The 26754-nt window shown below is 48.1% G+C and overlaps 1 protein-coding gene across 1 annotated transcript; it reads left to right on the forward strand.

The window, feature by feature from the left end:
• Positions 1–26537, forward strand: Igfbp2 (insulin like growth factor binding protein 2). Its single transcript, XM_028760698.1, has 4 exons — positions 1–479; positions 22664–22890; positions 23574–23714; positions 26046–26537. Exons 1-4 carry the CDS (start codon positions 95–97, stop codon positions 26208–26210), a joined length of 918 nt encoding a protein of 305 aa, XP_028616531.1. The 5' UTR covers positions 1–94; the 3' UTR covers positions 26211–26537.
• Positions 26538–26754: the final 217 nt, after the last annotated feature.

The following is a 26754-nucleotide window of genomic DNA, read 5'->3' on the forward strand; positions in this document are numbered from 1 at the left end:
GAGGAGAAAGAAGGCAAGGAGGCGTCTCCCGCGCTCGCCAGGGCCGTGCCACCTGCCCGCTAGCTCGCCGCACTACCGTTGCCCACAAGCCAACATGTTGCCGAGATTGGGCGGCCCCGCGCTGCCGCTGCTCCTGCCGTCGCTGCTCTTGCTGCTGCTGTTGGGCGCGGGAGGCTGCGGCCCCGGGGTGCGCGCCGAGGTGCTGTTTCGCTGCCCACCCTGCACGCCCGAGCGTCTGGCCGCCTGCGGACCCCCACCCGATGCGCCCTGCGCGGAGCTGGTGCGAGAGCCCGGCTGCGGCTGCTGCTCCGTGTGCGCACGGCAGGAGGGCGAAGCATGCGGCGTCTACATCCCTCGCTGCGCCCAGTCGCTACGCTGCTACCCCAACCCCGGCTCTGAGCTGCCCCTGAAGGCGCTGGTCACCGGCGCGGGTACCTGTGAAAAGAGACGCGTGGGCGCCACCCCACAGCAGGTTGCAGGTAATGCGGACTGTGAGCACTAGTTTTGGGTTTGGGAGAAACTCGCAGCTCTGCTGGCGGCCCTCACGTGGGGAAGGAGAGTCCGACGGGATCCTGGAATTGTTGTAGAGGAGAAAGAGCCCAGACCTTGATCAGATCCAGGGAGACTCTTGAGAGCAGGAACCCAAAAGACAAACCCGGGAGGGAGGCTCGGGGTGGAGCACGCGGGATTTGATGAGGTAAAGGAGGAGAGGAGAGGAAAGACACCTTGTCACCACGGTCTTCCTTAACGGGACTTAAAGGGGGAGGAAAGAGGTCTGATCTAGGGGTTGTGGGGGGTGGGGTGGGAGTGGGGTGGGGGTTGAGGAGCCTGTAGGAACTTGAAACTCATTTGAAGCAAAACTTGAGTCAGTGACCACCGGTCGAATGGTCCCCGATGGGAATGTTGCTGGCCACCGCGCGCAGGTGACACCGCAGACCTCGGGTGAGAAAAGATCGAATGCAGAAACTCCTTCCTTCTGGCATTGGGAGGTGAGGAGAAGGGTAAGGATGCACGTGGAGAATGGAGCGGGCTCCATCTGTGTAACTTAAGCCGGTTGGCCAGCTGCATTCCGGCACCCTGGCTGTGCGGCTAAGTGTCTGGGCCTCCGGTCTGAATGCTGAAGCCGCTTGAAAGACGGGAAGCTACAACTCTTAACGTGGGTGTGTGCCACATCCTACCTCTTTGAAATCTAGGGAACTCTTCCTATCCCACAGGACGGCGATGGTGAAGTTCTTTGTTAAAAAGCCCTTCTTTCTCACAAAAAAAAGAAAAGAAAAGAAAAAAAAAGTTGAGGGACGCAAGCTCACTTTTTTTTTCTTCCTCCCTATGGTCTGGAGAAAGCTGTAATTGTTTTATTTCGTCTTGGAGACAGCGCTGAATTTTGCCCCCTATTCGCTAATATTTAAAAGGAGGCTTTTAACATGTTTCTCAGACTGGGGGTAGCCCGGGGAGATAGAAAAAAAGAAAAAGAAAACTACAGATATCCTCCTTGCTTTTCGATTTCTTTGTGCGTCCCTCTCTTTCCCTGGCTCTGCTATTGTCCCCGTCCCAGTGGAGTTAGAGGTCAAGTTTGAAGTCTTGTGGATCTTGGACTCATTTTTGACCTTGACTACAGAGCAAGGTGGGCATCTGAGGAGGGTCCCAGGGTTTCTTTCTTCTCTCTCAGCCTTGGGATTAATCCTTGCCTCTTGTTTCTAAGTAATAATAAAAAGAAAAAGCAGTCATCTCCTCATGCCCACTCCTCCCTATTACCACTGGGGCACCAGAGGAATTTTCTTCAGTAGGGTAACACAAGGCCTTGCAGAATCTTGACCATTTTACTAAATCGTGGTGTACTTTCCTCTCAGGGATTTTATATATTTTTTTTCTCCTCGCCCTAAGCCTGAAATTCAGTCTTTCTGCTTCCCAAAACTCTTAAATAGGTTGGAGTCTTCTGCAGGCAACAGATGTGGCAGGTTCCCTGGGTCACTTTTCCTTACTGGCTGAGGGATGGGGGTGGGGTGAGGGGGGTTGTCAGGGGAGCCAGGGGACAATGGGGTGAGTTCATGGGAAGAATGTCACTCTGGATTTTCTGCCTGGTTATGGGACTCCGTTCTGCTGGCTCATTCCAGTGGCTGCTTCAGCCTTCTCCCAACGTCCAGATGCCTTCCACATTTTTCTCTTGTGTTCCTGTCTGGAAGAGGGGACATTAACCAAGGTAGGGAGTGGGGTGGGGGTGGGAGCTGAGTAGGTAGACAACGAAGAAGTGATTGACTGCACAGCAGGGCTCTCAAGGGGTCGTTTGGGAAGGAGCCTGGTTTTGCAAGGTTGTCTGGATGAGAGGCAAAGACAGAGGCTTCTAGGCTCATGGAAGAGGCTTTTCTTGGGTTGGGATGAGGACTCTAAAGACTGTACAGAGAAGGAGATATTATACATGGTCCAGACAGATCTTAGCAATGAGGGAGGCCTCTCCCCTCTGTCTTTGCCCATCTCCTTCCTTCTCTGAAGGCTGAACCCCCCTCCCCCAACCAGCATTTCTCTTTGAGCAGGTTGCTTTTGAGAATTTTAAACATACCCTCTTATTTCCACGCAGCACACCCCGGCAGTTCCGGCTTTGCTGTTAGCTCTTTTGTCTTTGTTCCCAGGGACTCAGGGACTGTATTGCTGGCTTCCTGGGGATGGCAGGAAGGCAGGGGGTGGGGGTGGGCACATCAGTGGGTAGAAGTGGCTGGTGGTGATCCTACATCCCAAGGGGTGATGGGCTGGGCCTTTTGGTTCATAGAAACAGAAATGAGACTGGCAAAGCCTGGAAGGAAAAGAAAAGAGGAACTCTGAGAACTGTCACAAGTCCATGCTTTGTAAGGATGTGGGAGTGGGCAGTCAGAATGGTCAGAAGTACCTAAAAAAATCAGAGACGGGGTGTCAGGGAGTTGAGAGGAGGGTAGGCTTGGGTCAGGCTGAGCCCTTTCAGAATTCAGGCCAGGCTGGTTCCTCAGCATTTCCCCAGTCTCTTGCCCTCTATTTCTCCCTCCATTTTATACAATACAGGGGATTATGCTGAGGGGCGGGGCTGCCCAAGTGGCCTTATGGCTCTCAGCACATATAAAGGTGTTACAGTAGTGTTCAGTCAAAGTCCCAGAGCTGACAAGGGCTGGTCTGCTGATGAGTGACGAGTGGGGAGGCCCGGATCTAAAGGCCCGGGAAGGGGGGGGGTGGGTGGGGTAGAAGAGGCATGTCCTGATTTACAGTGGTTCACTTCGGCTTCAAGATTAAGGGGGAGAAAGCAACGGGACTTCTGGCTCAGAGCACTGCTTTGCATCTTGTCTTGAATAAATTTGCATACCGAGTTCAAAATGGTAAAATAGACTCTGGAATGAGTGGGACCCACTGTCTGCAGAATCTTAGCACTACCTTCTTAGCACCACCAACTGGCCCTGATTCTGGACAGAACTCGAACCAGCCTGGCTAAGTTGTCCTTCGATGAGGGCCCTAGAAGGCTTAGGCATATGCTAAGTAGGGGCTACTGCTCCAAGACATCTGTGGGGCCCCTGGAGTTGGTTGGCTTGTAAACTGAGCAGGGTGCGGCTTTGTGTGCCAAGGCTTCAGAGTCAGGGCAGTGGAGAAACCCAGAAGGCAGATACTGCTTCCTTGGCCTGCCTTAGCCCAGGGGCTAGTATTGGAAGCAGCGTCAAGGTCAAGTCTTTGTTCCTGTTCTCTGCATTTACTCAGACTTCTACAAGTGTCAGAAAAGTTTCCTACGGAGCTTCTTTTGTGTGAGAATGATGACCCAGTTCCTTACAAGATGGGAGGAAGCTTGAAGGACAGATCCTGTGGGCTGACAGAGATGGCTCAGGCTCAGTGGGTAGTGAAGGTGTCTACTGTGACAACATGAACTTGAGCCACTAAACCCTTGGAAAGGTGGAAAGAGAGATCCTGCTCCATGAATTTGTCCTCTGACCTTCACACAAGTGCCATGGTGTGTGGGCTCACCCTCCCACACGCACAATGACAACACATAATTAATATTTTTTAAAAAGAAAAACTTGGCTGGGCAATAGCTGCACACGCCTTTAATCCCAGCACTTGAGAGGCAGAGGTAGGTGGATCTCTGTGAGTTTTGAGGCCAGCCTGGTCTACAGAGTGAGTTCCAGGACAGCCAGGACTACACCGTGAAACTGTTCCCTACAAAAAGAACCAAACCAACAAAACAAACAAAAACCCAAACTTGTGTAATAATACTAAAGATGTTATTATAAATATAGAAAACCTTCAGCAAATCAGGACTGAGGATGCTGTGAGTTAGAACAGGTGTGGAAGTTGGGAGAAGGAACCCACTGTGATTGCAAGAGGCTTCTCTATGAAGCAGCTCTTAGCCAGCTTGGGCTATTGAGTTTGCTAAAGAGCCAAAGGAAGAGGGATGCTTGGATGGCTGTCAGTCCCCTTAGCCCAGGTCTTACAGTGTTCAGGCAAAGCATTTCCTGGGGGTGGGGCAACTCAGGGAAATTAACCCTGAAAGTGGCTGATGATGAGGTAGAATCACTTGCCTTGCAAGCCTGATGTCTTGAGCTTAGTCTCCTGAACCTACAGTGGAAGGAGAACAAATTTCAAATTTCCCTCTAGAGGTATTCTGTGGCCTGTGTGCACACACACGTCTCCCATCACACACACACACACACACACACACACACACACACACACACAGACACACACTTTTCATAGTAGTAATTGGCTAGAGAGATGGTTCAGTGGCTAAGAGGACTGGCTGCCCTTCCAGAGGTCCCGAGTTCAATTCCCAGCAATCACATGGCCGCTCACAACCATCTGTAATGAGATCTGATGACCTCTTCTGGTATGCAGGCGTACATCATGTAGAACACTCATAATAAGACACATAAATCTGTAAAATAATAAATGCCTTGGATTGCTTAGAAGCAGGAGTCCATCCACCCAGTGTCAAGACATCGGAGGGTTTACCCCAACAGGCCTCACCATCAGATGAGCTTCTGGTTGGTTCTCAGCGTGATCCTCTGCTGTAAAATGTCAGACTAGTTGCTATTAGAGCTGATAGGAAGCTCTGAAAACTCTTACTGCTAATAAATGAAGAGGGTAACTCACTCCTGGAAGATAGGGCTGGGCTGCCAAAGGGACTGAAGGAGGACAGAAACCTATGCTTACCTTTTCTGTTTTTATCTCTTCTCTGCCTTTATCCTGTCCTTGACGTCTCTTTAGCCTGCATCCCCCTACACCCAACACACATATGGTTGTCTCTTTCTGTGCCTCTTTGGCTGCTGGCCCATCTGGGATACTTGACTATCTGGTAAGTAGATGGACAGTGTTCAGAAAAAGTAGCCTGGGTAATCTATTGGTCCCCTTCAGCTCCAATGAGAGGGAGGCTTAGAAGGTGAGTGGAGGCAGAGATGTTGAACAGAATTCAATATGGGATGAAAAGGGCTGGTTGACTGTCAGGGAGGAGAGGGGTTGAGCTTTAGAGATGGGACTTCCGTGGACAAGGGATGTGGCACTGTGCTCTCGAGGGGTTAAGCAGTGCTGCTTTCGCTAAAATGGACAAAGGAGGGAGTTACATATGCTTCACTAGGGAGCCAGAGATCTGGCTGGCAGATGTTCCAGACCCCTCTGCTTCTCTTTGTTATCTCTGGCCGGCGTCTTCCTGAGGTGGCAGGCAGCCACCAGAAGATGGGTCAGCCCCTCTTCAGAAGACGGGTCAGCCTCTCTTGTGTCCTCGTCCTATTCTAAAATAACTGCTTCCTTTGGATCCAGTTTTCCTCCATCCCCCTAGGGGAGAGTTTTGTATTTCCATCTTAGGCGTCTATGTGGGCTCAGTAGAGGCACCACGTTAAAGAGCTAAGATTTTTGCGGGCTTCTAGCTGCTGAAGCTTCCTCTGCTGCTGGTCAAGTCAGGATTAGGGTATTGTTTTTTTGAGCCCGTGAGGCAGAGGTTTTATTCCTGGTTACCTGTTGTGTGTAGGGTAGGTCATGGTATACCCTTGCCAGCTTTAGTGAGGAGAGGACACTTCAAAAACCTAAGAGTGGGAGATGAGAAGCCAGAGGCTCACAGGGTCCATGGGAAGAAAGGGGAGTGGTTAGACAGCTGTGGAGGAAGTAGCCTGGCTTTGATTTCAAACTAACCAGGTCTCAGTGCAGACAACCATGTACTACATCCGATGTGGTGACTGGGTTTGATGGGGCATAGCTGGAATCTCAATACTTGGGAGACAGAGGCAGGTGGATCATGACATAGAATACAGACTGGTTTTCATTGTGAGTTCCAACACCCCAAAATCAAAATCAAAACCATGAAACTAAATTTGTGGTAAGCAGGGGCCTTTCTCAGAACACTGGTTTGGTGAAGTAGCGATAATTATTTTCCTCAAGGGTATGTATGTATATTAGGCTAGTGACCATGGGAAGTCACATGTGACCATGAGAACTTACCCACAATAAGTTGTCAAACACATTAGCTGACTTAATCTTGACAAGTGTCATTTTTTGCTATTTTGTTCCTGCCCCTTAAAATGAAAGGCAGACTAGATAAGACAGTTTGTTCATTTCTGTAGGACCCAATCCCACATGTCAACTGTATATCCAGATGTAAGAGGTTTGAACCTCTTTGAACCTTAGTTTCCTTATGTGTATCTAAATCAGAAATTGGTGGCGCTCATGACCCTACTGGGTTACACTTGCATGAGTCTATGTCAAAGTAGGTAATGCAGATAGACATAGTTCACACTTATGATCTTAAAGAAGCTGAAGTAGGAGGTTTGTCATGGATTTGAGGTCTCAAAATGAAATGTTTTAATTATTTTTTCTAATTGTTGTGATGAAACTCCTTGACAAAAACAACTGAAGGCAGCCAGAGTTTATTTTGGCCCTATGTGCAAGGATGCAGTCCATCATGGAGGGGAAGTCCTGGCAGCAGGAGTAAACATGGCCACATTCAGGAAGCATAGAGGGGTGAATGCTTTAACTCTGCTCAGTTTCTCCTGTTACACAGTGAAGGATCCCAGCTTAGGGAATGGTGCCACCCACAGTGGGCAGGTTTTTTCCACCTTAATTAAGTTGATTGAGATAATCTCCTCAGGCATGACTAGAAGTACATCACCTCTCATTTGATTCTAGAGTTCCTTGAGTTGACAAATTAGTGATTACACAAAACAAGACAAAGAAGTCAACAACAACAAAAATAGATGATACAGCAATGCTCAGTACTTGGTATGGTGGTGATGTCACTTGATTTTCTACTTCTTCACCTATAAAGGGAATAAGTCCATCTCTCTGACCTATATTCATTGGGCTTTGAGAGTCCTTTTGTGGAAGGGATAATGAAACTGCACTTTAATCCGACATAAAAGCAGCTGAGAAGAAATGGTTTGCATTTCTTATGGATGAGTTAGGCTTTTTGAGTGCTTTTGGGGGCCCATGTCCAACTTTCTGGAACTGACCATTCCAGGGCTGTAGTTCACATTTCATGGTGCTCAGAGTAAAAACCAGAGTGACAGAGATGACCCTCGAACTTGGACTCTTAGGTTCTTGTGACAGCTTTTATGCTCATTTAGTTAACAAATAAGGGTTGAATCCTGCCTTCACATGGCCAGCCAACTCGGGAACCTAGGCTGCCCGCTGTCAGAGCCTGGAAGGCTGGAGAATCCCGGAGGTGTCTCTGGGGCAAGATGGTAGTGGTGGGATGCCCTTTCTCTATAGGTGTTCCTAAAAGGAAGCTGGCTGGACACAGCTTCAGAACTGTCGGGGCATGTATTAACACGGCTGGTGCATATACTTAGCACACATGGTGTGTTCATGGGTGTGCAGTGATCAAACCCAGTGAAGACCCCCAAGGTTTCCCCTTTTTGTTTCAGGAAAGTAGGGATATTTTTTTCCAGGTCCAGAGGTGTCTCTTGAACCTAGGGTGCCAGGAGTTTGAAGGTGATCTTGGCAAAGGATTTGGATGTTCTGTCCAAACTGATGTCTTGCTACGTGGTCTCCTGAGCTGACCTTACCGCTGAGGTGACGCTACTTGTCAGTTTTCAGAGAAGAGTGAGCTTTAGGGGACACACTGGGTTGGAGAGGGCTTTCAGAGTGTTGGGGCTTTCATAATGTTTGGAGAATATGGGATCCCAGAAAGCCCTCTGAATGGTCACCTGTATGCACAGGGACAATTGTTTTTAGGCATCTACTTGAGGTGGGGCCCCAGAAAAGTAGGGGTGGTCAGCACATACTTAGACTGGAACATGGGTTTCCAAGGAATCTGGAATGGATTAGATCCTGAAGGCCTTCACGTTGAGGAGTGGGAAGAAACCTCTTTAGTGATTTGAATTTTGAATCCAGGAAAAGGCTCTGGAGCTGCACCTCCCATAAGGAGCAGGCTGAGGGGAGAAGGGGCATCCCCCATCCCCCATCCCCTCTTCCTTGGCTGCTAGCCCCCTCCACTTCTGTTCCTTAACAATAAAGCCAAGGAAGACCTAGGCTGGCTCAGCTTGGGTGTCTGTCAGGACTCAGAGGGAGACCTTGCTCAGAAAGCTGGCTTTTTCTGAGACGAGTACAGGCCACTACAGTTAGGAATTTCTCTCTCTCTCTCTCTCTCTCTCTCTCTCTCTCTCTCTCTCTCTCTTTCTCTCTCTCTCTCTCTCTTTTGCCGAGGGTAGGCAGTTGGAAGCCTTGAAGTCCTGGCTGTCTGCCCCATATCCCTTCCTGGCTGTTGGGAAGCAGGGCAGAAGTGAAGATGGGGGGAAGGGGACAGGAGCTGGCACACCTCCAGGTGCTGGGTAGAGGAATTAGCCCACAGACCCTGGTGGAATTGGCTGGGAGCGAAGCCTGGGGAGGTTTCTAATTAGTAGAGGGCTTTAGGTGTGTTAGCCTGTGTTCATTCAAGGAATTAAACAGAGCCAGGATGTCGAGGAGGGATGGGGGCCCGGGGACTGAAGGCATTGGCAGGTTGTTGGAGCTTGGAAGACTGGAGGAGCTTATTTTGTGTGTTCATCCTTGTGGGTTGAAAAGATGTGGGGGACGGGGGTGGCTTCCAGCTGGCGGGGTGTAAGTTAGACTGTTGGGTGGGAGAAAGTTGGTAGCTTAGCTGTAAGCCAAGGTACCATCTCAATGGGCAGACGATAAATCTGTGACAGTTGGAAATGCCTTGCAGCAGGCATTTCCTACCTTGAAGCTCAGAGTCAAAGGAAGAAATGAAGGCTACATTCTGGGCCAAGTGCCAAGGCTAGCCAGTGGCCCCGGGTTCTCATTCCTGTGCTCCGTTTCACTGGAGTTCCTGCATGCACATTAGCAGTGAGGTACATACTGCTTCTTGGAGAAGTTCTTTTTCCCTGTGTGTCAGTAATTGAGGCATAACTTCTCAAAAATATTACTTTATGCAACTCCCCAGGAGGTTTCCTTCGGGACTCTTGTCTTTACTTCTGGACGGAGATGCCCAGTCTCCTGAATGATGAACTTACTGTCTGAATTGCCCGAGGCAGAGACAAGACAGAATAGCAGTTGCCTTGTGTCCTGGGATCCTCCCTGTAACTGATACCACTGACTGGCTTTATACCAACAGTGGTGGGTACTGTGCCAGGCAGGCCAAAGGGGTCAAGTGGGCTGGGTTCACTGGGTTAGAAAGGTTTTTGTGGTTGGATGGGACCACCTGGCATATTAACTGGTAACTCCCCTTCCCTGGGGGTTGAAAATGTCTTGGTCACCCTTCCTTAAGTGATCTAATGATCAGAAGGCATTCTGAGGAGCTAAGAACTGTGTAGCCTGGCAACCTGGGTTTGGTTTGGGCCCTGCCTCTGGTAAGGTGACTTTGGGCAGCTGGCCTTCAAACTCCAGGGATCTTATCGAATGTGATAGGGGGGTAAGAAATCACCAACCTCTTGTGACTGTAATGAACAGAGTTTTGTATACAAATGACTTAGCACAGAAACTCAAATAACCAAACGATGTTATCCACACTTTAATCTCTTCTTCTCTCTGAATCTCAGCAGAGAGCAGGAGGGGGCCAGTGTCTGTTTAGATGAAGTCTGATTGGTCATCTTAAGGATTCTGATGGGGGGGAGGGGGAGGGCTGGGGAGCTGGCTCAGTAGGTAAGAAGCACTTGCTATGGGATCTTGAGTTTGATCACCAGCACCCATGTGTTAAAATATAAAAATAAAAACGAAGTTCAAAGCAGCCACAAGTGCTTATAACGGAGGGGAGGGGACAGAGACAAGAGGGTCACCCACTCTGGCTTGTTGGTCAGCGAGTCTAGTTGAAAGTCACTAAGCCTCAAGTCCAAGGAAGGAATCTGTGTCAAGGAAATGAGACAGGGGAGCTTGCGTGTGCACACACACACACACACACACACACACACACATACACACATAGAAAAAAGGAAGTTCTGTCAAGGATGCAGTTACTTGCATAGCTCCCATTTGTTTGGCAAAGCTTTCAGTGACTCCAGAGCTTCAGGTCTGTTTGAGGGTTTCCTATGGGTAGTCATAACCATTGAAATCTTCCCTTGAGTTTGTATATGGCACGGAGCACACGTGGAGTAGGAGTCCAGAGAACAACTCTGTAGAGTTGTTTCTCTCCTACCTTTATGTGGACTCTGGGGATCAAATTCAAGATACCATGGTCACCCAGCAAGTACATTGAGCCATCTCATTGGCCCAGACTAGAGAATTCTTGCTTAAGGTCGATCATACTCTTAGTCTCTAGTTTGGCTTTGATGCTCTTTAAACCAAGAGGGCAGAGTCATGGACGGCTATGGGATCTGATGTGGTATTAGGTGGTCAGTCACAAATCAGTGAACTTTTAGACACAAGAGAGATGCATGGCGACCTATTTAAAGATACTTATTTATATTCAGGACACTGGTGCGTGGGTTCGAGGACGTGGCTGGCAAGCCTGGTTGGACATCATCACAGGTTTTACAGTTCCTTTTCTTCCTCTGGGTTCAGTGTGTCAGTGTGGAGTATCTGGGAGCAGTGTTATGGAGACCTAGGAGCATGGCAGGAGGGGAAGGTGGTGTAAGAGTGATTGGAAAGGTCAGTAGGTATCATTTTCTTAGCACAGGACTGTGGAATCACATCTTCAGAATCAAGTATGGAGCAGTGGCTTGGATGCAGGCCCTGGTAGAAACACATGTTCCTAACCACTCTTGCTGCTGTGCCGCCTGGATGATGGTGGATGGGGGAATCCCATGAAAACAGTGAATTAGGAAGGTGTGCTAGGGCAGGCCATGAGGGGTTCTTAGCACTTCTATCTTTTCTAATGTTTAAGCCACAAGAGAGTACATGCCATGCACAAGTTAGCCTTGCTTTGTAAAAATACCGTCATTGCCGGGCGTTGGTGGCGCACGCCTTTAATCCCAGCACTTGGGGGGCAGAGGCAGGCAGATTTCTGAGTTCAAGGCCAGCCTGGTCTACAGAGTGAGTTCCAGGACAGCCAGGGCTACACAGAGAAACCCTGTCTCAAAAAATCCAAAAAAAAAAAAAGAAAAACCAAAACAAACAAACAAACAAAACAAAACAAAACAAAAAGTCATAGCACCTAGAGCACAAGACAGTTTAAAGTAACAAAGTCAGAAGAGATAGATGTCTGTGGATGTAATACAGTGATGTGCAGAGGACTCAGCCTTTGAACAGAGAACACCTTTGTAGAGTTGTTTCTCTCCTACCTTTCTTTATATGGACTCTGGGGATCAAATTCAAGATACCATGGTTTTCAGCAAGTGCCTTGACTCACTAAGCCATCACACCAGCCCAGACCTGAGAATTCTTGCTTAGGGTTGTATCCTGTCTCTAGTTTGGCTTGTTGCTTCTTAAACCAAGAGGGCAGAGTCAAGGACAGCAATGCTGCTTGCTCTCTTTCAAATTCATTGCCTCTTTTTAAAAAATTGTTGTGACATACATATATACATACATACATATATACATATACATACATATAGGCACATACGGATTATATATACATTCTTAAATATATAAATATAACCTACTCAGGCTATATAATGTTACTGGTATGTTCTAGAAAGATCTTTTTAAAAACAATGAAGTCCCTTTACAGTGACAGAAACCACAGAGAGAGTCAAGTTTGGTGGGAAATGCTTCTTTGGTCTGGAGGAGGAAAGCATGAGATTTTTTCAGAAAAGCACACGATCTCAGAAAGGCAAACTTCTGTCTGTAGTGATGTATAATCTCCAGAATTTTATTTATTTATGTATTGAGGTTATAATCACTTCATTTCTCCCTTCTCATCCCTTAAAACCTTTCTACATACTACCACCCCCTTGCTGCTTGCTGTCTTTCAAATTCATTGCCTCTTTTTTTTTAATTGCTGTGACATACGTATAGACGTATACATACATATAAACATACACGGATATATGTACATTCTTAAATATATAAATAGAACCTGCTCAGGCTATATAATGTTACTGGCATGTGTGTTTTCAGGGCTGACCATTTGGTATTAGATAACCAGTTGGTGTGCTCTTCCCTGGAGAAGATTGTTGCTCCTGCTCTCGGCCATTCCTTGGTTGCCTGTGGTTCTTGGTCCAGGTTTGAAGCCTCATGAGTTTTTCCTCCTTCCGTGCCAGCCCAGATGTAGAGTTTCACTTAAACTGTATGTATATTCATATACCTACTTCTGTGTGTTGTAGGTATTTTTAGGAAGAGAGTCAGTAGTGTGGTTCCTTATGACTCTTCCACACACCCTTACTAATCTTTTACCCCCTTCGTCAGCTTTCATTCCCCCCCCCATCATAGACTCCCATTTCCCCATCAGATCGGCCGTATCCTGTCCCCTCTCTATTGCTCGTCTCCTCCCATAATGGTCCCTTTTTATGAAGGATACTTTATGAAGGATGCTTCTTTGTGGAAGCCAAGGCTAAGCTAGTGTCTTTAAGGGGCTTCCCTCCTTCAGAGGAGGTGTTGAGGCCACAGACTCCGGGATTTTTGTTTGTTTTAATTACACTCATTGATTTCATATGTATGCCGGTCAGAGGTCAGCTCATGTGAGTCCTCGTATGAGTTACTTTCCTGTTGCTGTGGTAAAACACCACCCAGATAGACCAGAGTACTCATGGCAGGCAAGAGGCAGGCAGGGAAGAAGAGTTGCAAGCTGAGAATCACATTTTGAACCGCAAGCATGAAGCAGAGAAACTCAGAGTGATTGGAGTCTTTACTCTCAAAGTTCTGCCTCCAAAAACATTTTTCTCTAAGGAGGCCAGACCTCCTAAACAGCATCACTAACCAGGGAGGAAGCATTCGAAGGCTAGAGACCAGGGAAGCAGAGTTGAATTTCCAGGATGTTTTGTCCAGCAATGTCTTTTATCATCTCAAAGTCGAGTGGCTTTGCACCCTCGGTGGCCACGCCTCCATCCTCCTTACCCCTTCAAAGGCCCTTCCCAGAAGAGATGTGTGATTTTTCCACTTTTTATTTTTTCCTACCTGCTGCTTGTCATTTATTTTTATTCTTGTGAAATCCCAAGTTCGGTAATTTCCTAGGTCTCTCCTCTTCTTGTTTTTGGGGACGCAGAACAGCTGTCTCCTTACTGCTCCTTGGACATTCCTACCTCTCCATCAGCTGGGACACCGGTACCACTGATGATCTGCACTGCACCATGGAACGCTTGAGGTCCTGTTGTTCTATGGGCTGAGCCAGCTTCTTTTCTTCATTTTGTCTTTCTTGAATCATCGACCGTCTGTCTGCCACTGTTTCTGGGTCTTTCCCTGACTCACTCTCCACTTCTGCAGGTCACAGAGAAATGGTGAGGGCTCCACGTTGAGACCTGTTGATGGGCAAGCCATGCTGACAACATTGCATCAGCCTCCGAGAGTGGGCTTGATGCCTGCCATGTCACTGTTAGGGCCTTGTCTAGTCTGAAACGCTCTAGGGCTCTCCAAGTTTATCCATACTCTATTAGACAAGACCGTCAGGGGTCAGATTGTGGTTATCTTAGGGTTACATCGTGACCAAAAAGCAACTTGGAGAGCAAAGGGATATACTGAGAAGATATGTCCCTGAGTCATACAGTCCACTGAGAAGTATCAAGGCAGGATCTCAAACAGGTCAGGAACCTGGAGGCAGGAGCTGAGGCAGGTCATGGAGGGGTGCTGCTTACCAGCTCAGACCTCATGGTTTGATCAGCCTGCTTTCTTACAGAATCCAGAATCACTAGCCTAGAGATAATTCCCACCCACAGTGGACAGGGCCCTCCCACATCAATCACTAATTAAGAAGATGCTTTTCAGGCTTACCTACAGGGTGATCCTATAGAGGCATTTTCTCAATTGGGGCTCTTTCTTAGATGACTCTAACTTGTGTTGGGTTGATATAAAACTAGCCAGCACAGTGGGTGAAGTAATTTGTGTATGTTTATTTTTGTAGTGTTGGGGATGGAATTCACAACCTTGCGTATGCTAAGCAAGCCCTCTACCACAGAGCTACCTATACCCCTGGCTCAGAGAAACGACTTTTAACTGTGGATGCTTAATATCTTGTCTACTAGCATGTAGTATTTATTTAAACAGTACCTTTTTTAATCTAAAGAGAACTGCACACATATGATGAATGGCTAGTTTCATATTTTTGCATGTATGCAGATGTGTGTATGATCAGTATTGTTCAAATTTTCTCAAGTAAACTGGAAAATCTTGTCCCATTGGTTCACACCTTTAATCCCAGCACTTGGGAGGCAGAGGCAGGTGGATCTCTGTGAGTTCGAGGCCAGCCTGGTCTGCAGATTGTGTTTTAGGACAACAAGGGCTACACAGAGAAACCCTGTCGTGAAAAACAAAATGGGAGAGTGAGAGGGAGAGAGTCAAAGATAGATAGACACGGACAGGGACAGGGACAGAAAAATAGTAAATTTAACTTCCCCCGTCAATATTAGAGTTTTGAATCTGTGTCGACAAACAGGCGAGTGCTTGTCTTTACGGCTGCCATGTTTTTATCCCATGGTAGCACCCTCTTCTGTTTGTGTCTTCATTTGCCAATTGCAGTACCAACTATAGATAGTTGAAAAAAATTATACATATACTTGATGTACAAGTAGAATTGAAGGGTTAGATACTGTATTTTCTCCCTGTAGTTTCTGGTCTGACTCCTTACTTGGGCCTTTGGCCACTAAGTCACTTTGCCAGCTTCCTGGATGACGTGAGTGAGCTGGAGAAGAAATATTTAGGACTCATGGGAAGAAGTGAAAACTGATAGTGCTGTTTGCCATCTTGATATCAATTTCTCTGGCTCTTCAAGGACAACTGGGCTTGTAGAATCCCAGAGGACTTACTTGGGCTGAATTTGAGCATGTTTTTGTTTTCTCAAACTGTCTGCCTCAGCCCTGACCCTCCGCAGGTCTTTGCGATTCCAGGAATGAGCCTGGTGTTTATAAAGCAGCCCTTTTTTGAGTACTCACAGGCAGGGTGGCTCCAGAGAGGCTGTGCTCACTCAGGGGGAGCCTTCGACGAGGCAAGAGTGTGAGGGCATGCTCTCGAGATCCCCATGGTGCCAGGCCAAGGACGCATGTGCATGAGCATTCATAAGTGTCTCTACAAACCCGAGAGCCAATGGGGAGAAAGCATGAGGCCGAATACACTTACCCAAGGTTCTCTTGTTCCTTCCAATAGAAGAGGTCTCTTTTTCTCTTTACCAAGTGAGTCATTCAGGATAGCCTGCAGGAGAACCACAGGAAGATGGAACCCTGGGGATGCCAGTGTTTGAGGGCTCTTGTTTAAAATACAGATTCCTTGGTAGCCCAGGCTTGTTGTCTCTGGATCTCTAGGGCTTAGATCCAGGGCTATTCTTAGAGACTTCAGGTGATCTTTTGTGTGTGGTTTCATTTGGAAATGTTGACCTAGTCAAACTCCACAACTTACAGATTAGCAGTGCACTCGAGCCAAATCCTGCTTATCACCCAGCCTGGCATCACTCACAGCACCAGGGTTAGCAAATTCAGGGTCAGAACGTTGGTCCTCTGACCTGGAAGCCATCACTAGAACTGAGTCAGGCTTTGGAGTTCAAGGGCCTATGTTGCAAGAATCGAGGGATGGAGAGGATTCCTCAGCCAGGCAGTCACTGTCCTGCTCATTGTTTTTGGTGCATTGCTGTCCTGTACATGGATTTGGCTGTTTTCTGAATTCGTTAACACTCAGCTGGGCAGTAAGCAGGATGGCCCCTCAGGCTGGCGGATCTAGTGACTATGACAAAGCCATTTCCTTCTTCAAGCATGATTCTGAGAGCAGAGCTATCTGTTGAGGAGGAGCTGGACTGCTGGACGAGGGGAAATTCTTCTAGAATGTTGCAGTGGTGGTGGCAGTGTCTGAGAGATGCCAGGCATTACTTGACTGGGTTCATTTCTGGGAGCAAAGGGTGATAAAGAATGAGAGTTAGGGCAGAAGCTGGATGTTAGCAAAGAATAGATGGACCTACCAACCCAGAGGGGGTCACTCAGTAACTAAACTGGACTGTGTTCTGGGGCCAACTTATCCTATGACATTACTCCTCTGTTAAGGATTCAGGCACACCATACACCATTTGGAATTCAGGCACACTTTTGCAGTGTTCAGAATTCCGGCACCCCTGTGAACCGTTCTGGATTCCAGAGCCGAAGGCCACTGCTGCCTGCTGTCTTGGATATATTGGGAAAAAAGATGAGGGGGAAATACAATGTTACTTCAAAAGACTAAGGTCTTCAGGTTAAATATTAACTAAATAAACAAGTCGGACCCCCTTTCTCTCTTCTGGCTCCTTCACTTCCTGTGCATGTGCTAGGAAATGGCTGCCCACCCTGTAGGTTAGTGTGGTTGTGATCAGCCATCCAAAGGGGGTGGCTTCAAATTTTCACTGACACAATGTGTTTCCTATGTGTTTTGGGCATTTCCCCCTATATGCTGGGAAGCTCTGTGCTCCCCTCTGTGCTCCCCACTCTCTCTGTCGTTCTCCCTCCCCTTCCTGCTGTGCTCCCCACTCTCTCTGTCCTCCCCCTCCTGCTGTGCTCCCCACTCTCTCTGTCCTCCCCTTCCTGCTGTGCTCCCCACTCTCTCTGTCATTCTCCCTCCCCTTCCTTCTGTTTTGCATGAAATGTATTTAGGCAAGTTCCATCTTCACCAAAGACCCCTGTTAAGTAGCAGAGAGCTTTGTTCTTTAGATACATGTGGGATTTAAACAACCAGTCTAGACATGTAGTTCCGTGGTAGAGCATGCAGTTAGTGGGTCCAGGACTCTATACCCAGAAGCACAAAAGAAAAAGAGGACAACATCATGGACTTTAGGCTCCCACACAGGGTCTTTAATAAATATGCATATGTATGTATAACTAAACAAATAGGACCCTTCCTCTTCTGCCTCTCTTCCTATAGCATGTGCTAGGGAACAGCTGAGATAGATGAGTAATCGGTTTTAAGAAGACAGGTCTGGGTGCTGTCCCCAGCAACGCAAAAGGTGAGAAACGAAAACAAAAACATAGACTCCACACATCAGACGAAGAGTTTGATTCCAAGCACCCACACTGTGGCTCAAAACAGTAACTCCAGTTCTAGGGGATCCAAAATCCCCTTCTGGCCTCTGCAGATATCAAATGCGCATGCTGTGCTGACATACATGCAGGCAAAAAAAAAAAAAAAAAAAAAAAAAAGATGTACTTAAAATAAATAATAAAATCCACGGCAGAGAATACTGACGAACGGTCTTCTAATTAGTCTTTTCCCATGTATTTAATTATTCCGTTACTAGATATTAGCTACTCTTCCCCTGCACAGAGATAACCTTACATGACACATTCAAGAAATAGACCATCCATTTTGTATAAAACTTCACCCCCTCCCCAACACCCAGTAAAGAAAGTCTGGATGAGGATAGTAATAAAATAATGTCATGTTTAAAAAGCACACACAATTCCCGCTGTCTAGGCTTACAAGGTCAAACGAATTAAAGAGTCTGGCTAAAACTATGGAACTTAATTGGCTCTTGGAGTACTCTGCCCATTTGAGTTCAAGGATGATTGTCATGGATATTGGTAGAGAAGCTATCTGAGGAGGAGAAGGAGGAAATGGGCCAAAGTATGTGAGTTTAGATGCAGTTTTGGAGAGACAACAGAGGGGCCATGTGAATTCTGGGCCTAGCCAGGGCAGCTGGCCCTGCCTGTGGATTTTCCCGACTTACTGGCGTGTCTTCTGGTAGTGGTGAGGTCAATAAAGAAAGAGAATGAACCCTATCCTTGAATCCCAGTGGTCTCTCTGAGGATAGAGAGACTGACCTTCACCTTGGGGAGGCTGGGAACCTCGTAGGACAGACAGGAAGCCAGGTAGTCTCCCAGGAGAGAACTGCCCAGGCAACCGCAGTCTTCTCGGTCCATCAACGATCCCAGGACACTGCATGAACCTTAGGCTTTTCCGCCTTTGTGGGCCCTTCCATAAAAAAACATTGTAAAATGATAGCATCTAGCATATAAATGCAAGTATATCAGTATTAAATGTTAAGACTTCTTGACCTAAAAAGGTTGAATTTGTTTCTTCTGACCTTAATATTAACAAAACCACTTTCCAGACCCCTGTATCTGCTGTGTCTAATGGACAGGTTAGCCCTGCTTATAGTCTCCGAGTACATGTCATCTGAGAGTGCCCATGTCTTTGCAGATATGTCTCTAGAGTTGGCAGAGGGTGTTCTGGGCATTCAGTGTTGAACTGACCTTGAAGACTAAGCCAGGGGATTCTTTGTTGGCTACTGTCTCTGGTTTAAGCGCCCAGGAAGGCTTGGAGACCACAGATCCACAAGCCGAGTGGATTCCCTGGGAAGACCTGGGCCCTGTTCCATGGAGCTGTGGACTAGTGTGACTATGGGTAGAAGTGAGGTCGAAGGGAGTTAGCTATTGCAGGAGAACTTGGTCTACACTCTGTGGAGCGTAGTCATTTCTGGCCATTGGGGTAAAGACTGACCAGACAGTGTCATGATATTTCAAAGATTGGCTTGAGCTTATGGAGAGCTGTTAGTATTTGAGGTCTCAGGTTTGTTTGCTAAGGTTTGGCTCATTTCTGACTTCCTAAGCTTTTCTTAAGGTCTCTTGCCCTCTACCTCTGTATCTATCTAAGAAGGCAAGGGCCATGTTTGTAGTTAAGGTTGTTCCCAGCTGCACCACCAGTCCCAGAGAATGGGTCTGCAGGGACCTGATACTACAGAGGAAATCTGCAGCAAATATGGCGACTCAGTTTCTGTTCTCTAAGGAACCTGGCAGGCAGCTGAGTAGGGGAGCTGGACCTTTGTCTGGAGCCCTTGGGTTTCCTCTCTTCCCATATCCCAGAACAGTGAAGGGACAAGGGATATGGGAGGAGCTTGGGGCCCGTTCCTGGGTCTGACTGAATCCAGGTAGGACAGGACCCCAGCTTTGATGCAAAGGTTAGCTTCCCCTATGGCTGTTACCGGGGCTGCTGGAGTGGAGTTTAATTTTGCTTAAGTTATGGTCAATCCCTTGCTCCCCAGCAGCCATGGGGAGTTAGTCTTTCTAGAAGAAATAATTTTTCAGGTCTCAGGCAGTTTGTATAAGTAGCTCGGCATGAATAGCTTTGGGCAGATTTTTGTCTTTAACTGTGTATACCTGATTCCTTCCCTTTCATGAAGTCCCAAGGGCATCACCTTCAGTATAGTTATTTGGGCTTTAAGACATGGATGTCCTTAGGGGCTGCTGGTGGGTGTGGACTTGTTTGCCTGATCTACCCTAAGAATGAATATATTCACATTCTCTGCCTCCCTACTTCCCTCGAATGCCACCCTACTTCCCTTGAGATGCCATTGCCTGTACCCCAGGCTGGCCTTGAACTCACAGATAGCCTAGGATGGCCCTGAACCTCTAAGCCTCCGTCTTCTACTTTGGGATTATAGGCATGTGACACGACAGCCCTGAACACTTGTTTGTTTGTTTGTTTTTTTTAGTGTCCTCTACCTTTAATACTCCTGACACTGTTCACATACTATTTCTTTTTCATTAAAAAAATTGTGTGTGTATGAATGGTGTGTGTGTGTTCATGTATGGGGTGCAGACATGTGCCACAGTGTGTGTGTGGAGGTCGTAGGCCAGCTTTGGGTGTCAGTCTTTGAGGTATGATGTCTGATATCACTTGCTTAGGCATGCACCAGACTAGCTGACCTATTAGTCCTGGGGATTCTCCTGCCTCTGACTTCCATCTTGTCCCACTGGTGTTGGGATCTCAGGCACACATTACTGTGTCTGGCTTTATGTGGGGTCTAGGAATCTGAATGCAGGTCTTCGTGCTCACATGGCAAACACTCTTACCTGAGACCTCTCCCTTGTCCCCTGGACACCAGATGTCCAGAAACCAGGCTTCCTGGAGCAATTGTGTGGTGAACTGGCAAGGTTCTTGTGCAATGGTTCTCCCTGGGTTGGAAGTGAAAAATGCCAAGCCTTTTCAATTTGGGCACACAGCAATAGTTCTTTGATGCTCAGAATCTTTTTTTTCCCTTTGCTTCCTGATTGCAAGTTAGCAGATAACTGGGGACAGCGTCCATCATTACAGTGACAGCTGACAGTGGCATGATGTCTCTGTTCCAAGTCAGCATCTAACTGTGTCACCTCTAACATAGCTCTGCTCAGTTCTGTGAGCCGTCAGGGAGCCATTTACATGGAAGAAAGCCGCGGCTCAGAGAGGTGATGTGCAGGGACCCTCAGCTGATACAGTGAGACAGCAGGGCTCAGCTTGAGCACCGAGTTCACGAGTACAGCTTCTCTAAATGCTGCTGAGCCCAGTGAGAGCAGGACAGGTATCAGATACAGAGAAGGGAAGGGAAGAGAAAGGTATAGAACAAATTTCTATTGGTGGCTTTTGGATGCTAGGACACCTCAGCAACAGCAGGTGCAGCTATTAACACTGGTACCCAGTTCTGTACCTGGCATGGGAGAGCTGACCCCTCCCTTAGCTGAACACTATCTAGTTTCTATCAACTTAGACAGGGCAGTACACCTTACCTTTTGCAGTTACTGCTGGCTCTTTCCAGTTTGTAGCATTGCCTAGAAGGGGGACCCGTGGTGCTCTCTATAGTGTGTGGACTTCTCTATACTGAGGAACTATGTGCCTGGAATTGTTTCTATTAAAAGTTATCCCATTTGGAGGTGGAGACTGTAAAGTTTTTGAATGAGCATCAGAAGCTGGGCAGAGTGGTGAAAAATTTGTTGGAAACCTCCCTATGCATACACCTAGATTTTTTGCTTTGTTTTTGAGACAGGATTTTGCTGTGTAAGCCTTGCCTTCCTGGAACTCACTCCGTAGACCAGCCTGATGTCTAACTCACAGAGATCTACCTGCCTCTGCCTCTCTAGTGCTTGGATTAAAGGTGTTGTGCCAGCATGGGCTGGCTTCCCCTAGTTTTTTTTATTAGGACTCTGTGGGCTTGTGGCTCTGGACAACTGGGGTGAGGCTAAGGTACCTTGACTTTTAGAACATACTGGGACTTGTCCCCCTGGTCACACAATTCCCAATCTGTCACCCTACCCAGAGACATGAGTCATCCAGGCCGAGACTGGGAATTAGGGGCTGCTTTTAGAGTCTGCTGCACACAGAAGGTTCTAAGACAGTCTGAAGAGAGTGAATGGCCGTTCTGTAGCGGATAGCTTGATCAGGTTTCATGCCCTGTGAGAAGCTGAACCTACAGAGGTAGAGAAATCATACACAGTTCCTGTATTGGGACCTCTCAGTGGGATGGGCTGCAATGACTTCAACACAAATAAAAGGCAATGTGATTAGTACCATAGCAGCCTAGGCACAGAAGACAGCCCTTTTCATCAGGGAGGGGTGAGCAAATGAGTCGTGGAGGCTAATTCTCACTGGCAGGTGGCTGTCTGCCTTAGAGTCCCTTGCCAGCCATGCCACAGACCAGGGATCTTGTGGTAGTAGGTTTTTAAACCTTAACTAGTCTGTCATGATCAGACCATAAAGGAAGAACTTAAACCTGGGATTAGTTGGTGAGTGTGGTATTTTCTGATGGATCCAGGGATGACTGTTGAGGGCCTTGTGGCTGACTTCGTACTTGTGGAGTCCTTCGGTACTCCTCTGTCTCAGCTTGGAGGGTGAGGGAAGAACTGAATTTGGATTTCCTATTTCTCTACAGTCACACAGCTTGAGTTCAGCTCCTGATCCATCACTTAACAGGGATGTGATCTTGCTCAAGCGACAGGCTTCTGTGAGCTTCAGTTTCTCTGTGTGTGAAAGATAAAGGGATTCGAGCAGAACCTTTTTGTCCGTTTATCACTATGCTCAGATGCCCCACGGAAGCTTCAGGGGAGGAATGCTTTAGTTTGGGGGATAGTATCAACACTTCTTCATCAAGAGGGAGGCAGTGCTGGTGGGCGGTGGAGGCTTGTCATATCTCAGTCTGAACCAGAGAACAGACTGGGATCTGGAAGCAGGATGGGCCATGATCCTTGAAGTTCCTGCAGTCACTCCCCTTTGCCCTCCGGGCTCCACAGCCTACCTAAACAGCGCCACCACCTGGGGAGCAAGAGTTCAAGTCTGTAGAGCTTTTTACAACCAACCTGTGTTATCACCTACGGAGTGAGTTGTGGAGCACAGGCCCCGGGCACATGGTTGTCACGCTTTAGCTAATAGTCTTCTCCTTTACTGTAGCCACCCTCCTCAAGGAGGTTAGGGTTCTGGGAAGCTGACTCTGAAGCGTCTCCTCTTTTCTCTGCAGACAGTGATGATGACCACTCTGAGGGAGGCCTGGTGGAGAACCACGTGGACGGGACCATGAACATGTTGGGAGGTGGCAGCAGCGCTGGCCGGAAGGCCCTTAAGTCAGGCATGAAGGAGCTGGCTGTGTTCCGGGAGAAGGTCAATGAACAGCACCGGCAGATGGGGAAGGGTGCCAAGCACCTCAGCCTGGAGGAGCCCAAGAAGCTGCGTCCGCCTCCTGCCAGGGTCAGTGGAGGGTTGGGGTCTGATGGGGGAAAGAGGGTGTGATGTCACACCGTGTCCCACGTGCCCTTGAACCAACAAACAAGCAAAAACCTAACAATGCCATTGACATATTTGTCGATCTTTGATCTACGTGGTGCTTCTGTCTCAAATGGATTGAACATGGTTTCTGGAAATCTCTCCTAAAACCTTCATGTTTCTGTTTGACTTCGGGGCACTGGCAGAGAAACCCAGAAGTGCAAATGAAGCCTGTTCTCCTTTGGGGTGAGCTTTTCCCCAGCTCAGCTTTACTTTAAGGGAATGGAGCTTGGGCCATTGGCTAGGGTAACCTCGGGTGCAGCATTTGAGTTGAGTTGGGCTATAGATAGATTCCAGGGATGACGTCTGAATTGGATTGGGCTGTGGCTTCAGGTATAAATTCTGATCTTTTAAGTAGAGCCCGCTTTGATTTCTTATGGATGCTGTCAGAGCTAGAAGAGAGTAGTAAACATTCATAGCCATGCGCCTTTCTGGAGGGATGAGATGAGCACAGTGGGGTTAGTTGCCACTGTTGCTGCCCTACTAGAGACTCTTGGTGTTGAGGGAATCTCTTCCCCCATGGATATGGCAGTCTGTGAGGCCTTGTCTAGTATCAGTGTTCTGTGGGCTCCTTTTTCTCACGCTCGGTGTTCCTTTTGTGCCTTCAGACCCCTTGCCAGCAGGAGTTGGACCAGGTCCTGGAGCGGATCTCCACCATGCGCCTTCCGGATGATCGGGGTCCTCTGGAGCATCTCTACTCCCTGCACATCCCCAACTGTGACAAGCATGGCCTGTACAACCTTAAACAGGTGAGTGTGGGTGCTAACCTGGGCTAGGGAGGCCCTTCCTCACCCCCTCCCCCCCGCCCCCAGCCCTGTTGTGCCTGGTCTGTGCTTCACCTGCTTATATAAGCCCTGGAAGCTAAGAGCTGAGCCTAGATGCAGGCATCTGTAACCAGAAAGATGGCACATCAGCTCCCGGAGGCTTCCCTCCTTGGCCTCAGGTGGGTCAGGTCTGATTGGATTCTCTCAGCTGCCTTCTATCTGTGCTTGGTGTCTGTCAGGAAGGAGTGCCCTGGAGAACTGAGAGAAGTAGGCTTAAACCTAAGCCAGTATATCTCCCTGAGGTACACCTGAGAGCTGCACCCGGCCCTCCTCTGGAGGTTGTCACTTGATAGCTTTCGTAGGGATCTACTGTTTGCATTTCTCCCTTTTCCTTCCCCTCCCCCTTCTCCTCCCTTCCCTTCCCCTTCTTTCCCTTGCCCTTCTCCCTCCCCTTCTCTCCCTTCCCCTCCCCTCCCCTCCCCTTCCTTCCTCTCCCCTCCTTTCCCTTTTCCTCCCTCCCCTTCTCTCCCTTCCCCTCTCCTCCCCTTCTCTCCTTTCCCTTCTCCTCCCTTCCCTTCTCTGTATCACTGCCCTGGCTGTCCTAGAACTCACTCTGTAGGCCAGGCTGGCCTCTACTTTACAGAGCTCAGTCTGCCTCTTCTCCCAAGTGCTGGGATTAAAGGTGAGCACCACCACCATCTGGTTTACAGTGTGCATTTCTAAGCCTCTCCTATATGTTGCTAATGGTCCATGAACTATATTCTTGGACTCACCAGTTTAACCATTGGTTAAGTAGCCTCTCTGGTGTCCAGGTATCTCAAGAGATGGAAGATTGGGGATAAATGCTGAACATATAGTTATAAGCCTAGTCAGTAGCAGCAAGAGTTAAGGACATTTAAGTAAGCTCCCAGAAGCCTTTGCTCTCCTTCTTCTCTGTACGTATACATCCTTTTATGTGTCCCACCCCTCACTTGCTTCTCCACCTCACAACCTCTTATAGAAGAAGAAATAGGGTAAGAAGAACCGGTGTATTTCCTTTAAGAGGGAGGAGAAGGGATGGGGCAGGGGTGTAGTTGGCAGGAGTGGGGGAGCCGTGGAGGGAGTTGGGGTTGGACTGTCACCATGTTAGTTAGTAAGCAGTTCTCACTTACTTTAGAGCTGAACTGAGAGCACACAGGATGCTCTAGGGTGCTATAGCAAATATAGATGCCAGGTTTTAACAGGGGGGATCTTTTGGGTATGGGGTTTTACAGAACTCTCCTGGTGATCCTACTGGCTGGTCGGGGTTGACTTAAAGAACACATGTATGGAGCCAGGGGCTCGGGTACAAGACTGTACTTCTACTCTCTCTTGGGTCTTCCTCAATTCCTTCATCATGCAGGCATCTGGCCCAGCCTGATAGGATGCCAGTGTTAAAAGCTGTCTGTCTTTCCAAGTGTAAGCTAATTACTTCAGGTGGAACTCGTATGAAATAACGGTCATGTCTAATGAATATCGGATGTATTGAACCTCTTGAGCCACCATACCTGTTCATGATAGCCCTTACGCAGCTTATAGGATCAGGGACCCTGGATGGCAACACCTGGAGGTTGACATTCACCTTTCTACTTAGATCCAAGCTGAATAAGTTGGCTACTTGGCCAATAGCTAAGTTGATTCCTAGAATACAGAGTATAGACCATTAGCAACACACAGGAGCTTCTTACAAATGCAAACTATAAGCCATGGTGCATGCCTTTAATGCTAGGAGGCAGAGGCAGGGGGATCTCTGAGTTCGAAGTTAGCCTGGTCTGCAGATCGAGTTCCAGGACAGCCAGGGCAAGTCACTTAACGAGTTTTTGCTTCTGTTTCAGCCATAGAGTTAATGGTCCCTAATACACAAAGTGGCTGTGTGTATTCTGTGTATAAATGTGACTCCGTGCCAGTAGGTGATTGGAAGAACTTGCTCACAGTGAGCCTGGCACAGTCTCTTGTGGTGTGAGGGTTTTCATCTTAGACCATGGCTGAACTCTATTCTGGGGTCTCCCACAGGAGCTGAGTCATTTCTTGGTCTTTGTCTCCAACAGCCTTGGTGATGGGCACAGCCTCTGGGCCTATGGTATCAGCTTTCTCTGCTTGCTTGTTGGCCATGCAGAAGTTTAGGGCCACCTGTACAAGAGTCTGCTTTTGACAGCTGCCAAGTTCTCACTCATGGGTGGGACAGGGCCTCTGTGCAGTAAAACCCAGTGCCTGGGAACTGCATTCAGCCCTGGGCTCGGTGAGGGAGAAGCTGAGGAGGCTTAGTGGGACTCTTCATGTCCTCTTCTTACCTTTCAGTGCAAGATGTCTCTGAACGGACAACGTGGAGAGTGCTGGTGTGTGAACCCCAATACCGGGAAGCCAATCCAGGGAGCTCCCACCATCCGGGGAGACCCCGAGTGCCATCTCTTCTACAACGAGCAGCAGGAGACTGGTGGGGCCCACGCCCAAAGTGTGCAGTAAACCACAGCCAGTCTGTGCCTGACTTCCCCACCCCGAACACCAGCAGAAATGGAGGGCGTCACTGACGGGGGTGGAGGAGTTCCCAGTTCTGACACATGTATTTATATTTGGAAAGAGACCCACACTGAGCTCAGAAGCTCCCCTCCTCCCCCCAGCGGCTATTAACCTGTACCTCTGTTCCTGCTTCTGTTAGAAAGGGGAAGGGTGGTACTGGGGGTGCTGGGTACAGGCTTGGGAATGGGGAAAGAAATTTTTATTTTTGAACCCCTGTGTCTCTTTTACTTAAGATTAAAGGAAGGAAAAATAAAAAGTGTGTGTCTTACTTGAGTCTTTGGGGTGTCTCTGGATCTGCTAAGCCTCATGTCCTTGTTCCTAACACCTGGAAACATGGGGGGATGTCACTATTTCCGTCTTACATGGGGACAAGAAAAATGCTTCTGTACCCAGACCCAGGCCTGTGGTGGAACCCAGGATTCTGCTGTACTAAGGACCTCTAGTTGACTCTGCAGGAAGTGGGTGGTATGAACAAGAGCGTAGGTCTTCT

The sequence above is a fragment of the Grammomys surdaster genome, unplaced genomic scaffold (assembly GCF_004785775.1).
Source record: "Grammomys surdaster isolate TR1022 unplaced genomic scaffold, NIH_TR_1.0 126546, whole genome shotgun sequence".
NCBI lineage: Eukaryota > Metazoa > Chordata > Mammalia > Rodentia > Muridae > Grammomys > Grammomys surdaster.

Coding starts and splice junctions, on each gene's coding strand:
- Igfbp2 (XM_028760698.1), top strand. CDS start 95: ATGTTGCCGAGATTGGGCGGCCCCGCGCTGCCGCTGCTCCTGCCGTCG. Junction 22,891..23,573: donor TGCGTCCGCCTCCTGCCAGG/GTCAGTGGAGGG, acceptor TTGTGCCTTCAG/ACCCCTTGCCAGCAGGAGTT. Junction 23,715..26,045: donor GCCTGTACAACCTTAAACAG/GTGAGTGTGGGT, acceptor CTTACCTTTCAG/TGCAAGATGTCTCTGAACGG.